Consider the following 22786-nt stretch of genomic DNA (forward strand, 5'->3'; position numbering starts at 1 on the left):
GGTTGTAAAGCAGTTTGTGGGGCAGAAGTGATGTACTCTGGGCTGAGATGGACTGTGGTCTGCCTAGACTCAGGGACAATCCTAATTGTACTCTTTAGCTCTTGGTTTTGCCCGTTCACGTCTGGTCCCAATTCTCCGTCAGCTGAAGGGGAATGACTGCACAGCCCTTGAAATGACTGGGACCTCACTTTAAAGGAAGGGGTATGAGAATTTCCCCATGATTCACTGCACCTGCTGACAGGATGGCGGAGTGGAGACAGATGGAAGCATGATTATTGATTTTTATAGTTATGACACCCATGTTTTTTTTTTTTTATCAATATCCAATCCTTGGCTACTCAAAGTAAAAATTAAAGAAAATCAAAAGGTCCTGAGCAAAGGGAAACATCATAGGAGACGGCATCTTGGAAGAAACAGTTGTTGAATCTGCCTACCACACAGCCAGCAAGTGGCTAGGATTGACAACATAGTGGGAATGGAATGGCATCTTGTGTGGGATGTATTTTCACCCCTTCCTCTTGGCCCTCAAAACAGAGGGTGGATGAAGGGGTAAGATGAAGGAGGAAGATGAAGGGGGAAGGCTGAGGGGTATACATACAAACCTTCTCAGCTTTCACTTTTATCTCACACGTATTAAAACATTTCTGATGATGCTCCACTATTTTAAAACTGTTAAACAACTGGGATTGCTGTAAACTGCAGTTTGTCGAGTGTTCTCTGGCTCTGGAAGTACTGGAAACCACAATATTCACACAATCAGCATTAAAACATGTTTACAGGGGTGAATTTTTCAGATAACTCGGTAGTTTAGAAAATATTAAAATCATGAGGTTGTCCAAACAGAGGCATAGCTCAGCTGATTGATAGGCTGGGGCTCTGCAGCTGTTAGTCTGAACACTCAAAGCCCGCCCCTTTTCCAATATGGTCTCTGTTGAAGATTTTCAGTAAAACTGTGTTTCAGAAACTGACGGGTGGCATCGTGGAGACTACATCTATTTATGATTACAACAGCATGGCTCTGTAGTAGACGAGTTGGGGTGCAAAACTGACCTACCTGCACTCCTGACAAGTAATGTATTAAAACATTGAGACCATCATAAAAAAATAATAAAGGAAACCTTGGACTATCCTGTTCTATTTCATTTAAAATCCTCCAAAAACTGGTCTCTTTAGCTCCCAAGAGTTTACAAAATTATTAAAAGTATATCTGATACAACACAACAGTAAGCCCTAGGCATGGGTACTGAATTAGGTACTTTTATAGGTACTGACAGAATTCTGTCAAAAGTACCTGGTACAGGTTCACGTAAATTCAAAAGGTACCGTGTTTCTCAGCTGTTAGCAGCCTGTAGCATGTCAGTGCTAACTGGTGCAAGGCCTGATGTCTTCCCACAAGGTGAGGAGAAGGAGGTGAGGACGACGTGCTGGTTCTCAGGTGTGAGCTAAGAAGTGACGACATGTACCTGTCCATCCATCGTTATTGGGAACGTAAGATCTATCTCCAATAAGATGGACAAGCTAGCTGTGCTAACCCAGCAACAGAGGGAATACCAGAGGGCAGAGTAGCATCATGCTATTCACAGACATGGCTAACAAAGCTAACATCAGATACCAAGGCCACATTGGGAGAACTTCACCTGCTGTGAGCAGACAGGATCCAGGAGACAGAGACTGAACAGACTGCTGAAGAAGCTCAGTCCTGGACCCTGTGGAGGTGGAGACTGGCTGAACTGGACAATGATGGACAATGATGAACAAGCTGTCGTCATCTATTTTCTGGACAAGGACATTTTTGCACTTCCTTTACACTTTCTTACTTTTGTTTTCTTGATTGCTGTTGTGACTTCAATTGCGTTGTACTTGTTACAATGACAATAAAGTTCTATTCTATTCTATTCTATTCTATTCTATTCTATTCTATTCTATTCTATTCTGTGTTTAGGTACCTAAATGCATCCTTGTGACTGTGAGGGAGTGGAAGAGTAGGCGGTTTTCCATGCTGGACATGAACACAGCATTGCAAGGTTATATATTAAATTTATATATTTTATTAAATTTAAAATAATTTATTATTATTTATAACACAAAAAAGGTACCAAAAATTGCTACCAGCTGGTGCTAGGTACCGGGTATTGGTACCGGATAGTTTCAAATGTGAAAAGTACCCCTCCCCAGTAAACCCGCTCTGGTTTAAATTTTATCACTTCTGTTACAGGTGTCAAAGTCAAACTTTCATACATCAGAAACAATTTTTCAGTTTTATGAAGTGATGAATTGTCTATGCAGTATTTTGAGTTGAATAAAGGATTGACTTCATTTGAAAAGAAACAGTCAAAAGTCCTTTCTTAAAAAGCACCGTGTTTAGCGCTCCAACTGTTTTTTCAGTTCTTGGGTCATACATCATACACTCTTTATTATGATATCTACAGTATGCTCCCTCTATGAGCTGAATGTATGTCTAGATCCAAACAGACCGTGAAGACCATTAAACAGATTATTGGGAGGATGGATTGTACTGGGAAGAGGTTGGGTGTTTGGGCCTCAGGGGGAGTCACTCAGCAAGACTTATTTATCCAACAGGAGTCTATTGAATTATCGTGAGCGATGAGCTGTACAACGTCTCTGTCATCAGCTCAGGGTTTCACATTTACAGCAACACCACCACAAACACTGGAGTAGTTTGTCTGGTGGGATGTGTCAGACTTGGTAAGAGGTGTTGGTCAGCTGTTTCACTGTTAAATACTGGAGCAACAGACCCCGCAGAGCCCGAGAGGGTCCCTATTGTTACTGTATATACCACCTGCATGCTCCCATTACACCACTGTCAACACGAAGCTAAACAGTCCCCACTGCTTTTGGCTCAGGATCACTGACAGCCATAATTCACAGGGAGCAGGCTGCCTTTAAATGCTGTGTCAACACACTACAGACCTGTAAAATGCTTCCTTACAGGAAGTCTGTAAAGTCTGGATTAATGGTGGAAAACATGACTCCGGGGAAATGCCTTCCAAGTAATGCAGGTTTTTTTGAAAATACTTTCCTCTTGGCAAACATGTTTTTTTTTTAACTAACACAGAGAAAGCAGAGCATTTTCACAGGTCACAGGTTAACATTTCTGCTAAGTTCTCATGGCTTCATGTGCAGCTTTCTAGAGACTCAACGCTGCAAAACATGAAAGAAAGAAGGAAGAGGCTGAACAAGCAGATTGTTTGCTTTATTCAAACCTTACTGACTGACTGACTGTTGAAGTCATAAAACAGCTTCAGCTTCTGTTGCTCTGTTTGAACAGGGCAACAGGAAGTGGTCTTACGCCACCAAACCAGATGCACGTTCAGACGGATGTCCAGGGATGACTTAAAGGCATCCTCTTTAGAAATCTGTTTAACCACCTCTGGTACTGCCTCAAAACTGAGATGTTTGCTGTTTCTGAAGGAAATCTGCTGTGTAAATGTTTTTAGGGCTGTTATGCAACAGGATGCTGGTAGCTTACTTTGCATCTTGATGTGACACATTTACTTAAGATGGTAAAACTGAGACATCAGCATGGATTGTCTGAGTCCTTTAAGATTTTAGCGCTGTACACTGTATCACAATACAAAGTTAAAGAATCGTACAGAGAATTCTTTATGAATCTTATTCAAACTTTCCTACCAATGAGAAACTAAGAGTGATCAATCAATCAATGAGCCTGTTTGAGAGACCAAAAGGAAAAGACTTGGATTTGATTGATCTGATCTTATTTCACATCAGCCCCATTCCGCAACAGCTGCACTGGCTTCCCATCATGCACTGCATCAGTTATAAAATCCTGCTCCCCACCTTCAAAGCTCTGAGTGCTGTTCATCTTATTTTTTTTTTAAGTTGATTTATTTCAAACTTTAATATATGTAAATTCTTTAACTATTTTTGAAGTGTTGGTGGCTAAACTTTTTGTGGCTTTTGCTACTTTACTACTTTTTCTCCTGTTTGTCTGGAGATCATACATGAAACCATGGCCGCATTGTTAACATGTGATGTCAGCTGTTAGCAGCTGGTAGGATGTCAATGCTAACTGGTGCATGGCCTGATGTCTTCCCACAAGGTGAGGAGAAGGAGGTGAGGACGACGTGCTGGTTCTCAGGTGTGAGCTAAGAAGTGACGACATGGACCTGTCCTTTCATCCATCGTTATTGGGAAGGTAAGATCTATCTCCAATAAGATGGACAAGCTAGCCGTGCTAACCCAGCAACAGAGGGAATACCAGAAGGTAGAGTAGCATCATGCTATTCACAGGCATGGCTAACACAGTCTCTAAGAAGACAAAAGCATTGGCTGCTGTTTATTCATAAAGTTTTGAATGGCAACGTGCCACCATACCTCAGCACTTTATTAAACTGGTCAAATAAAAAGTATTCCACACGTTCAACAGATTATCTGATGCTTGATGTTCCTCGGACTAAAACTGAGTTTGGTAAAGCTGCTTTTAGTTTCTCTGCAGCGTCCTCCTGGAACAACTTGCAACACACACTGAAACTCAACAATATGGGTTCTGTTGGTCAGTTTAAAACTATGATTACCAACTACTGTACCTTTGAATGCAACTGCTTTTAATGGTGTCCAATCAATTACTTATTTGCTGTTTTTTCTTGTGATCTTGTATTGTTGTTGTGCTCTCGACATCATTGTAAATGAGGGCTCTCCCTCAATGATTCCTCAAGATTTAAATTAAGGTTAAATGAAATGAATGAAAATGAATGCAGACAGCTCAGCCATGCCCTTCATGAGACAGATTGAGATTTAGCATCTTCAAAAATGATGGGTCATGAAAAACCAAACCAGTTTTTAACACTTCTGCATGGTCTGCATATTTTACGACCCGGGGTTCCTGCTTGGTGCCGCTATCTGTGTGCACACACTGTATCTTGTGCTTGTGATAATTCGGTGCCTCTGTTGAGCCACCCAGTGTCAGAACAGTCTGGACACACCCCTGTCTTTAACTTGATGAAGAAATGGATTTAAGTACTCTGAGGTCACACTCCTCTGCCTCTGTTCAGGCACTCCTATTTATTACCTCTGTGATTATTTACTGACCTTATGTTTGTAGAGGTATGAGTTTGAGTGTGTGTGTGTGTGTCTGAGTGTGTGTGTGCTGTTTTCAGTCATCTCGTACCTTATCTTGACTGATGAGTTCCAGGTAGGGGATGTGGGCGGGGAGGTATGTGTGCAGCAGAGCACAGAAAGCCAAACCATCGCTCCAGCTGCTGCTGAAGTTGGTCACATCGATATTCTGTGGATGAAAACATAAATAAGAAGAGAAACACGCATCATCGAACAGGCCAAAGTCAAAACCACATGATGGGAATGATGTGCTTTGGGTTGGCCTCGGTTCAGAGGGGCGCTAATAGCCCCCTGACGACACACAGGCCATGAAAAAATCCATTAAGTCATCAAATCACAGGAAACTGCATGACAATTCAGCTTTAATATGATTATATGGCGTCCTGTCTCTTTAAGAGTCCATTAAAGCCTGGTTGTGTTTCCTTCAGAGGATGTTGTGGTGAACTTCTTCTTGATCCCATTTAAGCTTCTGAGGCTCTCTCCTCTGGGTGCTGAACGTGCTTCACAGCACATCCAGTGCTGTGTTTGTTGTGAGTGTGTGTGTTCGCTGTGTGTGTGTGTGTTCGCTGTGTGTGCAGCATCGTCACCTCATGCTCTGCCTACAGCACATTCAGCGTGTGATAAGAGGAGAATTCAGAGGACAGACTTCCTCTGAGCCATTGTTCTGAGTTACAGGCTGTGTGGATCAGTTATTTCCGGTATCTTCCTCTTGAATCTCTCTTGTGAGTTTGAGGAATGAAGTTTGAAAGCCAAAGGGACTTTCTCCACTCATGTCTCTGTGAATCCTCACAGGTCATCATCGAAATCCCTTGAATATATTTATCCACATACTGGAATTGGGGAAGTCACTGTGATCTGAGAAGAGGTGGAGTTACCCAAAGAGCTGTGCTGTGGTTCTGAGGGTCAGGTGAAAAACATTTCAGTGGATGCAAATTTGATTGAACCCATAAAAATGTAAACCTTTACAAAACAGAAAATATAGAATATCTGTAAAAAAAAAAAAAGTGCAACTTTAGAAGAAATAATAAGAAAAGATCGTCAGAAAAAAGGTATGATATCACTCATCTATATTGTGACGTTATTAAAATGTTGGAAGAATTATACGGTAGACCCAAAGCTTGGAACAAAGTTCTTACATTAGTGTTGATGGAGGAGGACTCCAGATATGCATGTTACATGGCACATACCAGGTCTACTAATATATGTCTCAGACTAATTCAGTTCAAATGGTCAATGAGATTATATGTAAAGACAGTAGATCTCAACAGGTAAAATGAAAATTTTCCTGATTTATGCCCAAAATGTGCTGAATATAGAGAAACATTAGTTCATTGTTTGTAGTACTGTAGAAAAATTGAATTGTCCTGGGAATGAATAAGATGTGAAATTGAAAAAATAGTGTCTAAGAAATTTGTATTGAACCCAAGACTGTTCTTGTTTGGCGTTATACTCGGAGACATCTATATACACAAAAGCTGAAAGAATGTTTATAGATATAAGCCTGTTAAATGTGAAGAGGTGTATTTCTCTATGTTGGAAAAACATTCATGGGCCTGCAGTAAGTTAGTGGAGGAAACAGATGTTGTCTACCCTCCCACTAGAAAGGATTTCTTATGTACTGAAAGGCAGCCAAAACATTTTTGAGAGTGTCTGGGGATCTTTTATGTTATATATCAAAGATTGTGGAGGATATTAGATAGTGTTGTAGTACAATAGTGTTGAAGGCTGCTATGCTTTTGTAATTTTTTCTGTAAAAGGGCACTGTGTTGTGTTATGAATACATGTTTAATGTTATGTCTTTTCAAAAAATAAAAAAAAAGAATTTTGGAAAAAAATAAATAAATAAAAGGTGTTTTTGAGTCAAGATGAGCCCAATGTTCATCTGCAGCTCTGACAACCAGCCTCAATCAGCTGACCCCATCTGGAGCCTTGTTTCCACCAAGTGGTTCAGTTCGGTCTGACTACCCTTCTGTTGGGGTACCAGACTGATCAGACCCCAAAAGGCGGAGCTAGAAACACTGCAGTCTGTGATTGGTCAAAAAAATTGCCACTGATGCAGCTGTAGGCATCCAGCTTACACATCACCTGCCAAAACGGGGCAAGGTTGGCTGTGGAAACATCAAGCGGACACTTCCTGTCTAAGACTATGAGACAATGTTGAAGTGCTAAAATCTGCTGTTCTCAAGTGGCCACTTGAGGCTGACTCTAGAAGTACCTGAAGTCACAAACACACCAAGCTCAAAAAAGCTGTTTTCAAAGCAGAAAATAACCTATTTACAGCCTGGTTCAAAAAACGTCTCCTGTCTGAATCACTAATTTTACTTTCTGCACACACTGTACAAGGGGTGATTTTTTTTCTAACTCTGCACATTAAGATCGTGAGCTTGCCCAATCAGAGGCACAGCTCAGGGTCACGTGGCTGATAGGCACCCTATAGCTGTATACAAAGCCTTTGCCACTACCAATATGGCCGCTATAGCCAATGTGCTTCAGTTTCAGAAACAGACGGGTGCCGTCGGGGAAATTACGCCCATGTTTTATACATTCTATGGGAAACACAAACAGGATCAGGCTTCACTGATCCAGCCTGTACCAAACTGTACTGATCCAAACTGGACCACTTGGTGGAAACAGGGCTCATGTACCCCACTGGCAAACAGCGACACTGGGATCCCATTTAAACCTCTTTAGCCTCCCGACTCCGCTTGCTTCCTGCATCCCACCTCCACCCATACCCTCTTCTTATTCTGTGTCTGATTTTACCAGTGTCTTACATATTGTCACTCATGCTCATCTGTTCTGTACCCTGGTGGTCTTTGCTGCTGCACTCCCTGCCTCAACTATTCATGTATGCTCATGAAGGAGAGGGGGAGTGAGCTCTCCCCACCTGAGGAATACTTAAGAGGCCTGGAAACACAAGATAAATACACAAAAATAGACAACAAAAAGACCAACACAAGATATATCCATTATCTTTACTGCTCTTCCCTATCAGGGTCACGGGGACTGGATCCAATCCCAGCTGTCTTTATGGCACAAGCCAGAGAATACCAGGACAGGTCACCAGCCTATCACAGGACTATCATTTAGGGACAGACAACCATTCACACACACTCACACACCCCCAGGTAATTTAAAGTGGACAAACAGCCTGATGAGCACATGAAATGTATCCCGTGAAATGTTGGAAAACTTTTTTGTGGCCATACAAGGTTTGAGCAGTTCCTGTTCTGCGGTTGTTGATATGAATACTCTTCAGAAGTCCAGTTCACCTGATCCAATGTTACCATCAGTGGTAATGTGAATTCTGAAAAATACGAGGGCTTATGTTTTGATTGGACCATGTTTTTGAATATTCTGTTTAATGTTGATTCAACTGGAAAGAAAGGAAAGAATCCAAAACATCCTCCTGTTTTCATGTCTGTGTCCTGTTCGACCCGGTGAGACTGTAAATCAGGTCACCACCCGTTAATTTTAAAGTGGTGTTAAACAATATGCGAGTACAGATTAAAACATGCTCCTAATAAAAGGCTAACGTAGATTCTAATCAGGGATAACACGTATATCTTTTGTCGATTTTTGAGTGTTTGGTTTGATTTCTTGAGCTTTTGTTGAAATCCAGCTGGAAACCAGGTTTTCATTTTTATATCAGACTGAAGCTCTGCTCCTCTGTCACTGTCCATAAAAACAGAGATACACAGCACAATGAATTATCTTTGGGTACATCTTTGTGTCTGTACACACAGCATTAGCTCTGAGATGTTAAAGATTGGACGTGCAGCCGTCTGTTTACTGATGCTGTCTCCAGTCCTGGCCCTGAGGACCAGAGCCTCACTGGGTTTTATTCCATAAATCTATAAAATCTATAAACCAGAAGCTGAGCATTAGACGTGACGTCAGGTAGATATAATTAACCTGAGCGGACAGACGAACAGCAGAAGTCTTTCTCTTCTTTAGCCTAAAGAACGTCAGAAAACTCACCCTGCAGGATGTGAAACTTTAACTCACCGTGATGTGACCTGTGACCTGGCACTACAAGATCTAAATTCCAAACAAGCTCGTACCTGACCTCTAACTAACCAGACAAAAATGTTAAAGACAGAAAAATTAGGGTTCTGTTCAGCAATCACTGGTCCAAATCTGCTTGAAAGAGACTGAATGAGAGAGATTCTTAGTATGTGATGGACTGTTTTCAAAACAAGTAACAACCGACTAACAGACTACATCCTGCTTTTGAATGTAGTCTGACTGTTCTGTGAAGTTTGTGTTGGAATGTGGAAGAAAAGCTGGTAGAAAAATTGCTTCTGTGTCATCAATTTATGGTTTGGAAAAAAGGTTGAAAAGTGGTTTATATGGACTTCAATATTTTTTGTAGCAGTAAACAGTGACCTGTGAGATGGTATCTCCTCTGTAAGGATGAAAAGTAACAAGAATGACCAACATGTCTTTCACATTCAACTAGTGTAAATGTAACAGACTGTTGAACTTTAGCTTTGTACTATCAAATGATAGCTGTACTTATAACTCAACACAGCAGGTGGCAGTGTAGAATATAAATCTTAGGCCCCGTTTACACAGCGTTTCATCTGAAAACGCTAAAACGCAGTGGAAAAAATTGGCGTCTACATGGAAATGCAAAGGGACTGAAAATGCTGTAGTAAGCATGCCAGGCCTGTAGGTGGCACTATAACTATCTTGTCCTGAAGCAGCTTTTGGTAGATCTCCACAGAAGTAGAGTTGGGCCGATCATCTGGTGTGTTGGTGAATACTAAGAGCAGAAGTGGAGCAACAGATGCTCATTTTGTTAAAGACAGTCAGCAGATTCAGCAGATTGAGCAGCACAAGCATGACACAGTAGTTCACGACGATTGTAACAACGGTACTGTTGGACTGTTGTATGCGCTCGCGCAACGCGGAGTGTGACATCAGCGTTTCCACTGAAAACGCCAGCTTACTGTTTACACAGCAACAGTATCAGCAGGGTTTCAGAAAAATTCCACTTTGGAGGCCGTTTTCAAAAGTTTGTGTTTTAGGTCAGCTTAACGCGAGGCTAAAACGGAGCAAAAATTTTGCATTTCACCCTAAAACTGTTGTCATATACTCGGCCCCTTAAGCCGCGTTTCCACCAAGCAGACCAGTTCGGTTCGTCTCGGTATGGCGCGCTTTTTGCGTCGTTTCCACTGACTCATCCCGGGACAGATCCCTAAAAACCGAGACGAGCTGACCTACTTTTTTGGGACCCTTTCGTATGGGTGCCAGACTGAACCGATCCGCTCTCGGAAGGTGGAGCAACACACTGCAGACCGTTGATTGGTCAAAAGAATCGTCACTTACCCCGACAGCGGCTGCATTTCTCCTGGCGGCACACAGACTTCTCTGAAACAAAGCTTGATTGTTCTTTGTATCAAAGAGCTACATGACAATCACGGAGAGGATGAAATGCTGCATGTCTTCCATCCGTGCTCTTTGTTTACCGTGTCGCGCTTTTCTTTTTTGTTGGATTTAATGGCGGGGTAAGCTGCTACGGAGCGCGCTATTGTTTAACAGCTGTGGCTTCCGGCATCCAGCTTACACGCCGCCCACCACGAGAGAGCACAGTTTGCTGTGGAAACGCAGACGGGATCAGACTTAACTGTACCAAACCGTCCCAAACCGTACTGAACCGACCCGTACTGCTTGGTGGAAACGCAGCTTTAGTGTGGCTGCATAATGAAAAAAGAAGAGTAACAACATTAGCGCAACATGTTTCCTGGATCAATAGGACATCAAGGATTTTTTCTTTTTTTGCATACTATAGTTTTTGTCTGATTGTCATATGACATTCAACAATTTGGTCAGATCAGTAGGAACTGCTAGAATAGTCGGCGGTTTTGAAATTGAGCCATGATCCCCCTTGCTTCCTGTTTCCCAAAATGCACAGTGCTTATATTCTTCTTCTTTTTTTCATATTACCCATGGTGGAACTCAAATTTTTAGATGTACTACAATCACACCTGTGTTGAAGTGTGGTCAAAACTTGTTGCCAACACTGCATCACCTACTATTAATAGTCTGTGACATCAGAAGTGAGGCAATTTCAAAGAAATGCTGTTGAAAGTTGTCACTTCCAGTCGATACAGAGTTGATACTGTCTCAGAGGAACTGTAAATGTTTGTGAAACTTATCAAAAAAACTTATTAATTTTGTTGAAATTACAAATGGATTCAACAGAGGTAGTTTTGCTATTGGGTTGACTGTTGTTCACTCCTGCTTTTTAAGACTGGACACCAGTGAAACCTGGCCCTGCAAACTGAAAACAGCTCCTACTACATTTTTAGAAAGTATGCAGTAGTTTTTTTTTTTTTTTAATCTTTCAACCTCTATCTTGCCATTTTTTTCGATAATGCAAACATTTTGTACAATAATAAATTTAGCCAGGAGGCTTTAGCAAAAAAAAAAAAAAAAAAAAAATGTTTAAAGAGTGAGTATCATAGTTCCCTATATTTTAAACATGGATACAAAATATCAAAGCGGATGTTCAAACTAAAGGTGTGTTTTTTTTTTTTAACTTTTACATATTCAAATGTTGTAGAAATCCCCAAATCTGTCTTAAAACTAATCCAAACACTATTAATACACTAGCACGGGAACTTGACAAGATCTACATGAGATTTGCTGAAATAATAATGTCATCCCACATGCCACGTTGGAGGAGCGAGCTTCAAACAACAAGCTCTTCCCAATGCTCCACTCCCAACATGCATCTAGACTGCTGGCCAATCAGGCAGAAGGGGGTTTGTGAAATGGGGAGCCTTAAAGAGACAGCATATAAAAAAAAGCGCTTCAGTCAAAGGCTGAAATGAGAGTTTTTTTTAAAACACCAGTATGAGAAAAAAGTATTTTTATGAGCTGTAACTCATGCAGAGCTACCACAGGGACAGTAAAATGCACGATACCCCCTCTTTAAGCTTAAACGTTCCCTGCATTGTGTCAGTGAACTTTTCTGGTTCTGATCAACCATGATTGAAAAAAATCACTGAGCTCAGGCAATTATTGTCCAGCTTGAGTCATAAGGGGCAACCACTGAATGTTTTAGTCACGATAAGATCTGAAGGATCAGCTGCTGCAAATCCATGAAGATAACTTCACTCCAGCTTTGATCATATGTTTTACAAACTGTGATCACTCAGCCTGATCCTGAGATTCACAGAATCAGTCCCATAAAACATGAAACTTAAATAAACACTTTAATTACACTTATTGTGCTCTTTAATGACCAGCAGGGATTCACATTAGTCCAGAGTCATCTCAGATAATGTTTAGACAACCCGACCCAAAGTGTCGCTGGATGAACGGCCTCCTCTCTATCAGTCACTGCCTGTCTTTGTGTCTGGAGGGCAGACCTGTGCGGTCATGTCAGCTCACATTCCTCTCATAATTCCCTCCGTGTGTCTAAGCAGGCTCAGTACGAGTCTGCAACAGGAGATTGTGTGTGTGTGTGTGTGTGTGTGTGTGTGTGTGTGTGTGTGATGTATCTGCAAACACAGAGGTGATAAGGAGCCAATTAGACCCTGAGGTCGCTAAAATCTAAGATAGACAATAACAGAGTCCCTGATAAGAAAGGCTGCAGAGAGTGTTCTGTGTAACTGTGTGTGTAATCTAAGGAGAACTAATCCAGGTCAGGTAGGTTTGTTCCAGTTCAGGGTGGGAGCCGAAGAGAGAGGGGGCTGTGGGGAGGTGGGGGTGGGGGGATCTGTTCAAAAAAAGAGGTAGAGCCCTGAATGCAAAAACAGCAACTGACAACAACAGCTCTCTGGGAGCCGGCTCAGAAAAGCAAACACAGCATCAAGCGACAGGAAGCGTCTCGCTCGACACAAAAGGCCGAGCCGTGGCTTTTTCGAGCTCAGAGAAAGAGTATGAGAGAGAAGCAGGGGCTCGTTCAGAGAGAGGCCTGAACAGAGAAGAGAGAGCAGCACATTAATCTGGGTGTATTTGCCTCCAAGTGACAACGAAATATGACCTCAGATGGCTCTGACAGATAGCGTCTGAGTGAAATGAGAAATCTCCATCAGAGGAAAAACAGACACTCCTGAGGACAGGGTCAGTTAGTGATGGACTTCTGAGCTTATTTATAAATAAGATTATAAAAGAAAGGCAAAGAAATGTTTGTAGACATTGTGGTTTGATTGAAAAAAAAAAAAAAACATTTGTCTTTAATTTTCTTCACCTTCACCTAGGTCACAGATGGAAACATGACTAAATAATGCAACAAGCAAGTCTACTTTCCAAAGGCTGGTCAAAAATAAAATAAAATAAAATAATTTAAATTGAAATAAAAATAAAATGAAATAAAGGCTGAGAGCTTTTCTAACTTTTCCCAGAGCTGTCACTGTGCAAGAGGCAGCTGCACCATGGGTAGAGATGAAGCCTATGAGGACATGTTTAATGCTGCAGTACCTTGAGCGTCCACTTGAGGCTGGTTCCAAGAGACACTTAAGCGCTGTTTCCACCAAGTGGTCCGTTATGATTTAGTACAGTTTGGTACTGGGGCCTGAGCCATTGCAGCAACACAGTGTACCCTGATGACAAATCCAACGATAGAGGACTTCCAGCAATTTTTTGTGAATTCCACATGGCTCTTCGCTACAAAGTGCAGGGCAACATGTTGTTCTCTATTAGGGCTGCAACGATGAATCCATTAAGTCGATAAAAATTGATCAGTAAAAGAGCTGTCAACAAAATTTTTCCATAACCGATGCACTGTGCTGCGTCATTACTGTATTAGTTTGTCTTTAATTTTTTGTCTTCTTCCTTTTTGTTGAATTATTTAGCAGTTGGCAGCTAGCTGAAGATACACTACCGCCACCTACTGGACAGGAGTGTAGATTACCTGGGCTGCAGGGCTGTATGTGTCACATGCAAACAGATCAGTGTGGTGGAGGGGAAGCCAAGCCGGCAGGTGAGAGAAACAAGTAAACACATGAAAACTGTTTGTCCAAAAACCCCCAGAGTTCCGGAGAATTTCACGCTAAGTGAAAGCACAAAGCGTGTGAATTGACAAAAATGACTTTGCATGGCACAGCAGTATGATTGCAATGATCCAGCACTTCGAACGCAAACATGAGGCAAGTAGCTACAAAATCTCACATGATTTGTCTTTTAGGACTCGCTTTGTCTTTTTGTTAAATCGTCACCCTGTTTGAAAATCACAAGGAGTTCATTAAACCAACGTTAGCATTAGCGTTAGCTGCTACAGATAGTGGTAGGGCAGAGGGGGTGAACTGTTTGACCTGCAGGTGAAAAGATGGAGGACACATTTTTATTTATTTCCCTTTTTGGCCCACTAAGTTCTTAATCTGATGACATAACGATTTATTTTCTATTATTTTGCCCAAACTGTTGATTCTGTAAGTGACAACACATTCATATCACTTTTCATGCTTTATAAATGTAGCATCTGGTCAGGTTTATTATGTGATTTCTTTGAAAATATCTTTAAGCAAACAGTCATTGAATAAAATAACGTGTGTTTGGTTGTGAATTTTATTATTATTCATTCTCATCTTTTTTTTTTTTTTCTGATTCATCAATTAATTGTAAATTTAATGGTCAGAGTAATCGATTACTAAAATAATCATTAGTTGCAGCCCTATTCTTTATTACTGCTGTTGTAAGGAAAGTGACGATTCTTTTGACCAATCAACGGACTGCAGTGTTTCTGGCTCTGGTTGGTAATTTGGGAACCTGTCCTGGTTTTAGTTAAAGAAAATGGCAAAAAAATGTGTTCTGCACCGAGAGGAACCAAACTGAACTGCTTGGTGGAAACTAGAGGTAGACCGATATATCGGCCGGCCGATATATCGGGCCGATATATGGACATTTGTCTCTATCGGCCATCGGCCGTATTTTCTATTAAAAAGCAGATTTTTGATCCGTTGTATAAAATGACGCAATTTTTGATCAGGCACAAAAAAGATGAGCACCTCAAACTTGTGGAACCACTTGGATACATTACATACTTTTGTTCAAATTATATAAATAAGTTTAAATTTCTTTTTTGACATTTTAAGAAGAGTGTGAATGTTTACTACTGCTTGTTACATTGTTTGTTTACTCAGACAAAATATTCATTGTTTTGAAAGCTAAATAAATGTTCAGAGGACTGGACACGACTTGTTGTAATAGATTTCTTTTAGTTGCTCAGAAATTGCTGCGTTTCACAAAAATGTGATAAATATATATTTATTTAACAATTGGCCTGAATATCAAATTGGAAAAATTGGCTATGCATATTGGCATCGGCTGCCCAAATTTGGAAAGCATCGGCATCGGCATCGGCCCCCAAAAAACCCATATCGGTCGACCTCTAGTGGAAACAGGTCTATACACTACCATTAAAAGGTCAACTTTTACTGCAAAATAAACACGTTTTACAGCCTGGTACATAACACTTTGGGTCTAAATAATTCCTTTTTCTACCAGCACATGCAGTATGGAGGGTTAATTCCCCCCTAACTCAGTAGTTTAGAAGATCTTAGGGTGTCAAGCTCGCCCAATCAGAACCACAGCTCTCCTGACTGACAGGTGGGAACACTGTTGCTGTTAGCGAGGAGACTTGAAGCTCAAACCTTCCTCTTTACCTCACACAACCTCAGCTACAAGTAGTTTAAACTCAGGTTTTTTAGTATCACCGTACCAATGAAAGGCTTCAACACTCTGAATCAGGAACAGAAGAATGACATCAATGAGACCAAGTTCCTGAGTAATAATGGTCGACAGCTGTAACAGATTATCATCCAAATAATCCTCAAGTGGTCTCTTTATGAGAATCTCACTGCTCCCAAGTGAACCAGAGCCTTGAACCTTGGATCAGAGAGAATCATGTTGAAGATATTTGTGTTTTCAGGTCTGACTTCCTGCGACCTCTATGATCCAATGAGAATAACCACAGCTGTACCTCCAGCAAAGTAGAATAATGTCAAGAATTCAAGGTTTTGTAATTATTTATCTACATTATTTTCCTTGTATTGTGTTTCTGACCATTAAAACCAAAGGGCCAAGTGGTGTAGGTCCCCCTCAGGCGGTTGGCCCTGATTTGAATCCAGCCTTCTTGCCTCCCAAAACTTTCACCCTGGTTTCTGCTCTATCCTCTCTATCTTCCTGTCCTCTGGTTAAAGGCAGAAAAAAGACTAAAAAACAAACAAACAAAAACCTGATCACACATATGACAACGTCCATATTTTTTCATTCTTTACCACAAACATCAAACGTGGCTCTATGAAATCATTTTTGTGTAGTTTCCCAGAGGTTTAATCAAATGGGCTGACTTGTAGTTAGGTCTGTGTTTGATGACAGAAACCTCCATATATTACTGATGATAGTCACTTCTCAATCATGGAGCTTACACATATAAATCACCAACCACACGCTGATCACACCTCCAGGGAATTTAGAGGAACTCAGCACACCTGGAGGGAACCCAAACATGCCTGGACAGAGCTCTGAAAACCTGAGACCCTGCCACCGTCTCATCAGCATAACTTCAAAGATACATGGAGAGGAAAAATAGCTCCAAAAAGGGTCAAAAATGACTTTACTTTAGTCGTTACTTTGACTAACACTAGGAACGCCAGAGTCAAACTGACCACATCAAATCAATCCACAGGAAGTTCAGGAGAAAAGAGTTTAGCTTCTTCTCGTTGACACCACAGACTATAAGTTGAGGTAAGCCTGTTAGCTTCAGTTAGCATCATATTAGTAAACAACCAGCCTAAAAAGTTGGGGTAAACTGGTAATTTATTTTGAATAACTCAAATTTAGCTACCCTGCAAAAAGAGATGTGTCAAAAGTAATGTAGAATGTTGACACATCTGGCGAAAGTGTTTAGAGACAACACATGCTGAATTGATTTTTACACAATAGATGTGTGAGCCCTTTCAACAAGTTTAATGTGTCAAGTTAAAAAATAAAATGAAATAAATATACAGATATAAAGCATATGGCCATTTTTTATGGTAACATATTAAACATTTTGGGCTGCATGGTGGCACAACGGTTAGCACTGCAACCTCACAGCAAGAAGGTCACCGGTTCAACTCCCAGCTTGGCCGGTGGGCCTTTCTGTGTGGAGTTTGCATGTTCTCCCTGTGCATGTGTGGGTTTTCTCCGGGTTCTCCAGCTTCCTCCCTCAGTCAAAAAACATGCTTACAGGGTTAATTGGTCACTCTAAATTGTCCATAGGTGTGAGTTTGTGTGTGAATGGTTGTCTGTCTGTGTGCTAGCCCTGTGATTGGCTGGCGACCAGTCCAGGGTGAACCCTGCCTCTTGCCCAATGACAGCTGTGATAGGCTCCAGCCACTCATGACCCTGAACAGGATAAGCAGCTCAGAAAATGAATGAATGGATGAATATTAAACATTTCATTTGGTAGAACATCCTAACCCTGGGTCAAAGACCGGAGGGAGAAATGCAAGGCCTTCTCAGAATGTTTAGGCAAGTTTGCTTTCAAGTGACGTGTAAACATGCAAGAGAAAAATTGAACTGTAACTGCATTATCTAGGTACAACTCCACAAAACTCAACTTTCTTTCAACTTTCAACTAAAAAGTACAGCTTCTGTTTGACTTGAACCACTAACAGTTTTTAACATCATGTAAACACGGGGTATGTATATTGTAGCATCATTTCACTTGAATATCTGCGCTATTCCTCAACCACATAGCAGCGCAAGTTTCCGCTCCTTTTCAACCCTAATGCTGATTCAGCCGGCTGAACATCTCTTTACAACCAGTGTTGCTGAAGTTTTCACCCCTTTTTTCTACAAATCCAACAAATATGTTTATAAAGTTGAAAATATTACATCTGTTATTTCAGGACACTTTAAACAGCCAAGAAGAGCAGGTCTAAACTCTCTTTATGATTAGCAGGGATGGGAAAAGTACTCACATTCTGTACTCAAGTACAAAGTGCAAGTACTTGTGAAAAAAATAACTTTGGTAAAGTAAAAGTACTTATTCAAATAATTACCGAAGTAAAAAGAAAGAAGTACAGGCTCTGAAATATACTTGCAGAGTAAAAGTAAAAAGTACTTTTAACAGAGCCAACTTTGACCTCACATCATAATTTGAAGGCTTTTAAATTTTATAAGCCGACCGAATCTTTAAACTGGCCCTGGATTGGTTTCCAAGGTGATGTGATGCATCATAAAGTAGACCCATGCCTTTAAATCAAGAATGTTTGCACAGGACACAGATCATGGAGTCGTTCTTGAAGCCGACACAACTGAACATTTCCTTCATGTACGGCCATGGGTGGGCAACAGTTGCTTCTTCAGGGATGACCACGTCATCAGCTGCACTCTCCTGCTCATTAGTCTTATTATTACTCATGCTGTGCTTCCGGTAGTTCTAAACTCCTAATAAGTCTCTCGAAAATGAACGAAGCGAGTCTGCCGAAAGCTATGTGTCCTCTGTGTATCCGGGCTTATGGCCAATGAAATTGCATCACATTGGCAGAGAGCCAATCCCAAGTTGGGATGTTGTGCACCGCGAGTAAAAGTTCATACGATTGGCGAAGCCTGGAGCAGCTATCGGAGCTGTCTTTTCCCCCCCAGATTTTTTTTAAATAACAGTTTTCATACATGAAAATAGTCAAAAGGCTTTCTACAATAACGTACAAGCCTGTTTTGAAATTGTAACGGGTAAAAAGTACAGATAATTGTAGAAGAATGTAACAAGTAAAAGTCGTCAGAAATATAAATACTCAGTAAAGTACAGATACCCAAAAAAAGTACTCTGTAGCAAACACCCGTCAACAGCGGTAGGAAAACATCTTAACAGGCAGAAGCCTCGAGTAGAACCAGACTCACAAACAGCTGTCTGCTTCACAGATATGGGCAGAGATAAATGAAGGAAATTGATGTACTATCATTGGTGTTGTCATTTTTTTGTTGCTAGCAAATAAAGTAACACAGTAAAAGACTCAGCCCTTCACCCTTTAAGAAAGGGGAGCTCTGAGCATGCCTCATACAGATGCTTTAACAAAAAACGTTTACAAAAAGAACCTAGAGATAAGCTGGACACAAGCCAGGCCCCTGAACATCACACAGAGAGCTGAAGCACAGAGTCTGCTCTCTCCTCCATCAAATGAATATTACTCCTGTCACGTTCAGTGCATGGATTAAAGAATCCTCTGAGGAGGTGCAGGCGTGACACCTGACTCTCAGATATCAGTGAGCCATCACTGGGCTCACTAAAGCACCTGAAACACACAGCAGACAGAGCTGAGGGTGACAGCACACACACACAGACACACAGAAACACACACACAGTTTGCTGGATAGTAATCACCCTAAAGGGGGAGAGCAGGAGACGTTAAGCCTGAAGAGTTGTCAGATTGATCTCAGCATATTTCTTATTCCAGCTTCCCTCCGTCTCACCAGGTCGGGAGACGGGAGGACAAAAGAGCCAGGGTGACAGGTAAGAGAGAAACATGCACCAAAAAGATGAACCGAGGAGAGGACGACATTAATGACAGGAAGAAGTTTGAAGAAGAGGAAGAAGAAGAGAGTAGCAGAGAGGAGAGAGGAAGAGAAAGTCCTAATGGACCCTGCAATGAATCATACTCATGAGCATTGACAGGCTGAAAGCCCAGGCAGGCAGGCGGGACCCAGGAGATAAAGAGAGGGCAGCAGGGAAGGTCAGAGAGCTGGCAGAGCTTTATAGATTCAGTCTGTCTCTACATACATTTAATGGATCTGCTCTGCAGAATGAACAGGATGCACAGAGAGGGGCAACGTGGGTCACAGAGGACACAGAGGACACAGAGCTCAGGACGTCTATATGATCTGCCTCTGATTGAAAAGTGACCTCTCAGATAATCGCACACAGGAAGTATGAGGGGATAACAAGATTATATAAGAGATTTGTAGTGTTTGGTTTCACCTTTTCATTCATTTAAAGTCCTCTGCCATGATGATTTATTTCAGAGCCGTGCTGCACACGGCTTTTAAACAGTCTACAGATATGACGCTATTGTTGTAACATCCTTTATCCTCATTTAATCTGTGACCTTTAATCCAGAGTCGTCACCAATCAAAGCTGAACCTCTGGTTTCATTTTCACCTCTGAGAGCATATTACTGTACTTTAAGTCCTTTTGACCTATCAGCATCCAGAGAGGATTTTTTTTTTTTTTTTTTTTTAAAGGGTCTCATCAAACCGTGATGGGGTTTTGTATCCTACAACCATCAGATAACCATTTGTCATTCCTTGCTTGGGTAATCTGTGTATTTTTAAAATGTATGTAGCCACTGTTTGAAATGTAAAGATGCCTCTCCTCACCCTCTGAGACACCATGGCTGCTGACAGTTGTGAATCGTCTCTGTTCTTTATCTTAAAGCTGCTGGTCCCTGTGCCTGCAGGTCTCCCTGACCTGATCTTGATGGATCAGTGGCACCGCCCACTGATAACAGTGACTATCTGCATTTAGAATTAAAGACCCCAAGTGTGAGACAATCACACCTTTTCAGATGAACGTTAAGGAATTTGTTTTCAGATTGTCACTGATAATCCCAGATTAGGCATTGGTACCTTCACATTTGAAACGATATCGGTACTCAATTGTTTTTTTGTTTTTTTCTGGTACCCTGGTGTGTTAATGTGATAATAAAAAATATTTTTTCAAATCATAAAATCTCAAAGTTTTTCAATTTAACATGTCTTTTCTTTAATATATAAACTTGCAATGCTGTTTTTATGTCCAGTATGAAAAATCTCCTACTCCTCCATTCTCTCACAGTCACAAGGATGTGTTAAGGTACCTGAACATGGTCCTGTTTGATTTTATGGGAAGGGTTACTAAGTGCAAGAGATGGAATTCATTCGATACATATAAAAATACCTAATTTGGCACCAATCACTACCCCAGATGCTGTTTGATGAAAATATCAGCCCTGATTCCTTGAATAATTTGAGTACCCCGAATAATAATAAAAGATTTAGGAATTTTCTCTGGCTCCAGGAACTGTTTAATTTTTTTTAAAGCTCAAAGCATGGTATTTAGCCCAGACGACTACTTTAATGTGACACATAGTGCACAGACGCACCTGCCCTGTGCCGGCCTTCGCCGCACGGACAGGGTGTGACTGGCGCACTTTTCAAGTTTCCTGCAGTGCCAAGAGAGGCGCAGAGGAGCGCATCCACGTCTCCCTCCGCGCAAATGGCAGAGAGGGAGGAGAAAAGCCGTGAGTGGGTTTAACACAGCCGAGCTCTGTTTTAACCAATCAAATGAGCGCCTCTCCTGCCGAGGCGCAGCATCTGATTGGTCTGAGTGATCCCCAGCACCGCGGAAACAGTGCTGGTAGCGGAGACGGTCAGAGCCGCTGTCCCTGCAGCAGGAAAATGGACAGCTGGGCACATCAGAGGACACAAAGCGCGTCACCGTGTGGGCCAGCTCCCGGGACAGATGTAATCTGTTCCTTTGTCATTATTAGGAGTACAACATGAATAGACAGTTACACAGCTGGCTTATCCATTCAGAATACTTCTGATCCACCTGCACTCCTAATTTGTCATTGCCAAATAGAAGAACCTTTGGTGATATACTGTAAACTATCCTGGTGTCTCCACCTCATCCTCCTTACAATAATATACTTCATCTTTTTAGATCATGTTAAAAATAAAGACTAAAACAGAGAAATATGGGAACTCACGGGTAAATCCTGAGTAACATACATTTATTTTGTCTCTTTTTTCTTCGTCTTTTCTCTCCCTCTTTTCTTTGAATTAAATGAAATGAGAGAAGCCAGAAATATACTCAGTATCAGATGTTAAGGCTGTTTATTGTTTAATTGTAAGATGTGCATCAAACTTCCAGCTGCCGTCAGGTTAACTTTCCATTATGACAAACGGCTTTAATCTGACATCAGATGTGACGGGACAGTTAATATAGATATAAATGTATATGCTGGTTCAGACAGTTACATTAAATAGTGATTGCTGTGATTGTTTATTGCATTAAAATGTGCCTGACACTCTGGAAACCTGCCTCTGAGGCTTTGATGACATGTGCTCACTAAATTACAGCTGCGGAGGGTGCGCTCCGCTTTGCGCCGAGGATAGACCAGGTTGAAGCTGGCGAGCTTTCAGCGCACTTTTTTGGCACGAATTTGTCACTGCGCCAATATGAATCTGCCGACACCTCCCCCTGGAGCGCTGTCCACTCCCCCTGGTGCGTTGTCACACCCATCTCTGTGCATACAGTCTACCAAATTGTCAAATTGGCAGCGCACGGCGGTGCACCGCACGAAATTAACACTGTGCAGGGTGCGCCAGGCTTGCACCCCCTGCGCTGCTCCACGAAATTTGAGCCCATTCTGGTGACGTCAGGCAGGCTAAGGAAGAAGAAGGAGGGGCTAGCAACAAATCTACCAACTTTTCTGGAGTTAGGAGACTGACGTGAATGCTCACATTGATCTGCAGCACCCTCTGTGTCTCAATGAGCAGCGGGTGCTGAGCCCCTTCCCAATCCAAAGCACTCACAGACGGACTCCTCGCTCACAGCTGCAGCCAGAGCAGAAGACTACACACAGACAAATAGAGCTGTCTCTTTTTGGTCGTTTTCTGGTCTCAAGCTTAGATTAAGGAGAGATATTTTGACATAAAAAAGTCAACTAAACAAAGTTCATTTGTAGTTCTGAACACATTCACAGCG

General features: G+C 41.6%; 1 protein-coding gene across 3 annotated transcripts in view; it reads right to left on the reverse strand.

Annotated features, from left to right (window-relative positions):
• specc1 (sperm antigen with calponin homology and coiled-coil domains 1) overlaps positions 1-22786 on the reverse strand; it is a 168045-nt gene that overhangs the window by 13603 nt on the left and 131656 nt on the right. For all 3 annotated transcript variants that reach the window (XM_074671964.1, XM_074671965.1, XM_074671966.1), the window contains one exon: positions 5150-5266. In XM_074671964.1, the coding sequence (XP_074528065.1) occupies positions 5150-5266 (117 nt within the window). The remainder of the gene's footprint in view (positions 1-5149; positions 5267-22786) is intronic.

Source organism: Halichoeres trimaculatus, unplaced genomic scaffold (assembly GCF_033239565.1).
Source record: "Halichoeres trimaculatus isolate MK-OKI-2021-1 unplaced genomic scaffold, fHalTri1.1 fHalTri1_scaffold_6, whole genome shotgun sequence".
Lineage (NCBI taxonomy): Eukaryota > Metazoa > Chordata > Actinopteri > Labriformes > Labridae > Halichoeres > Halichoeres trimaculatus.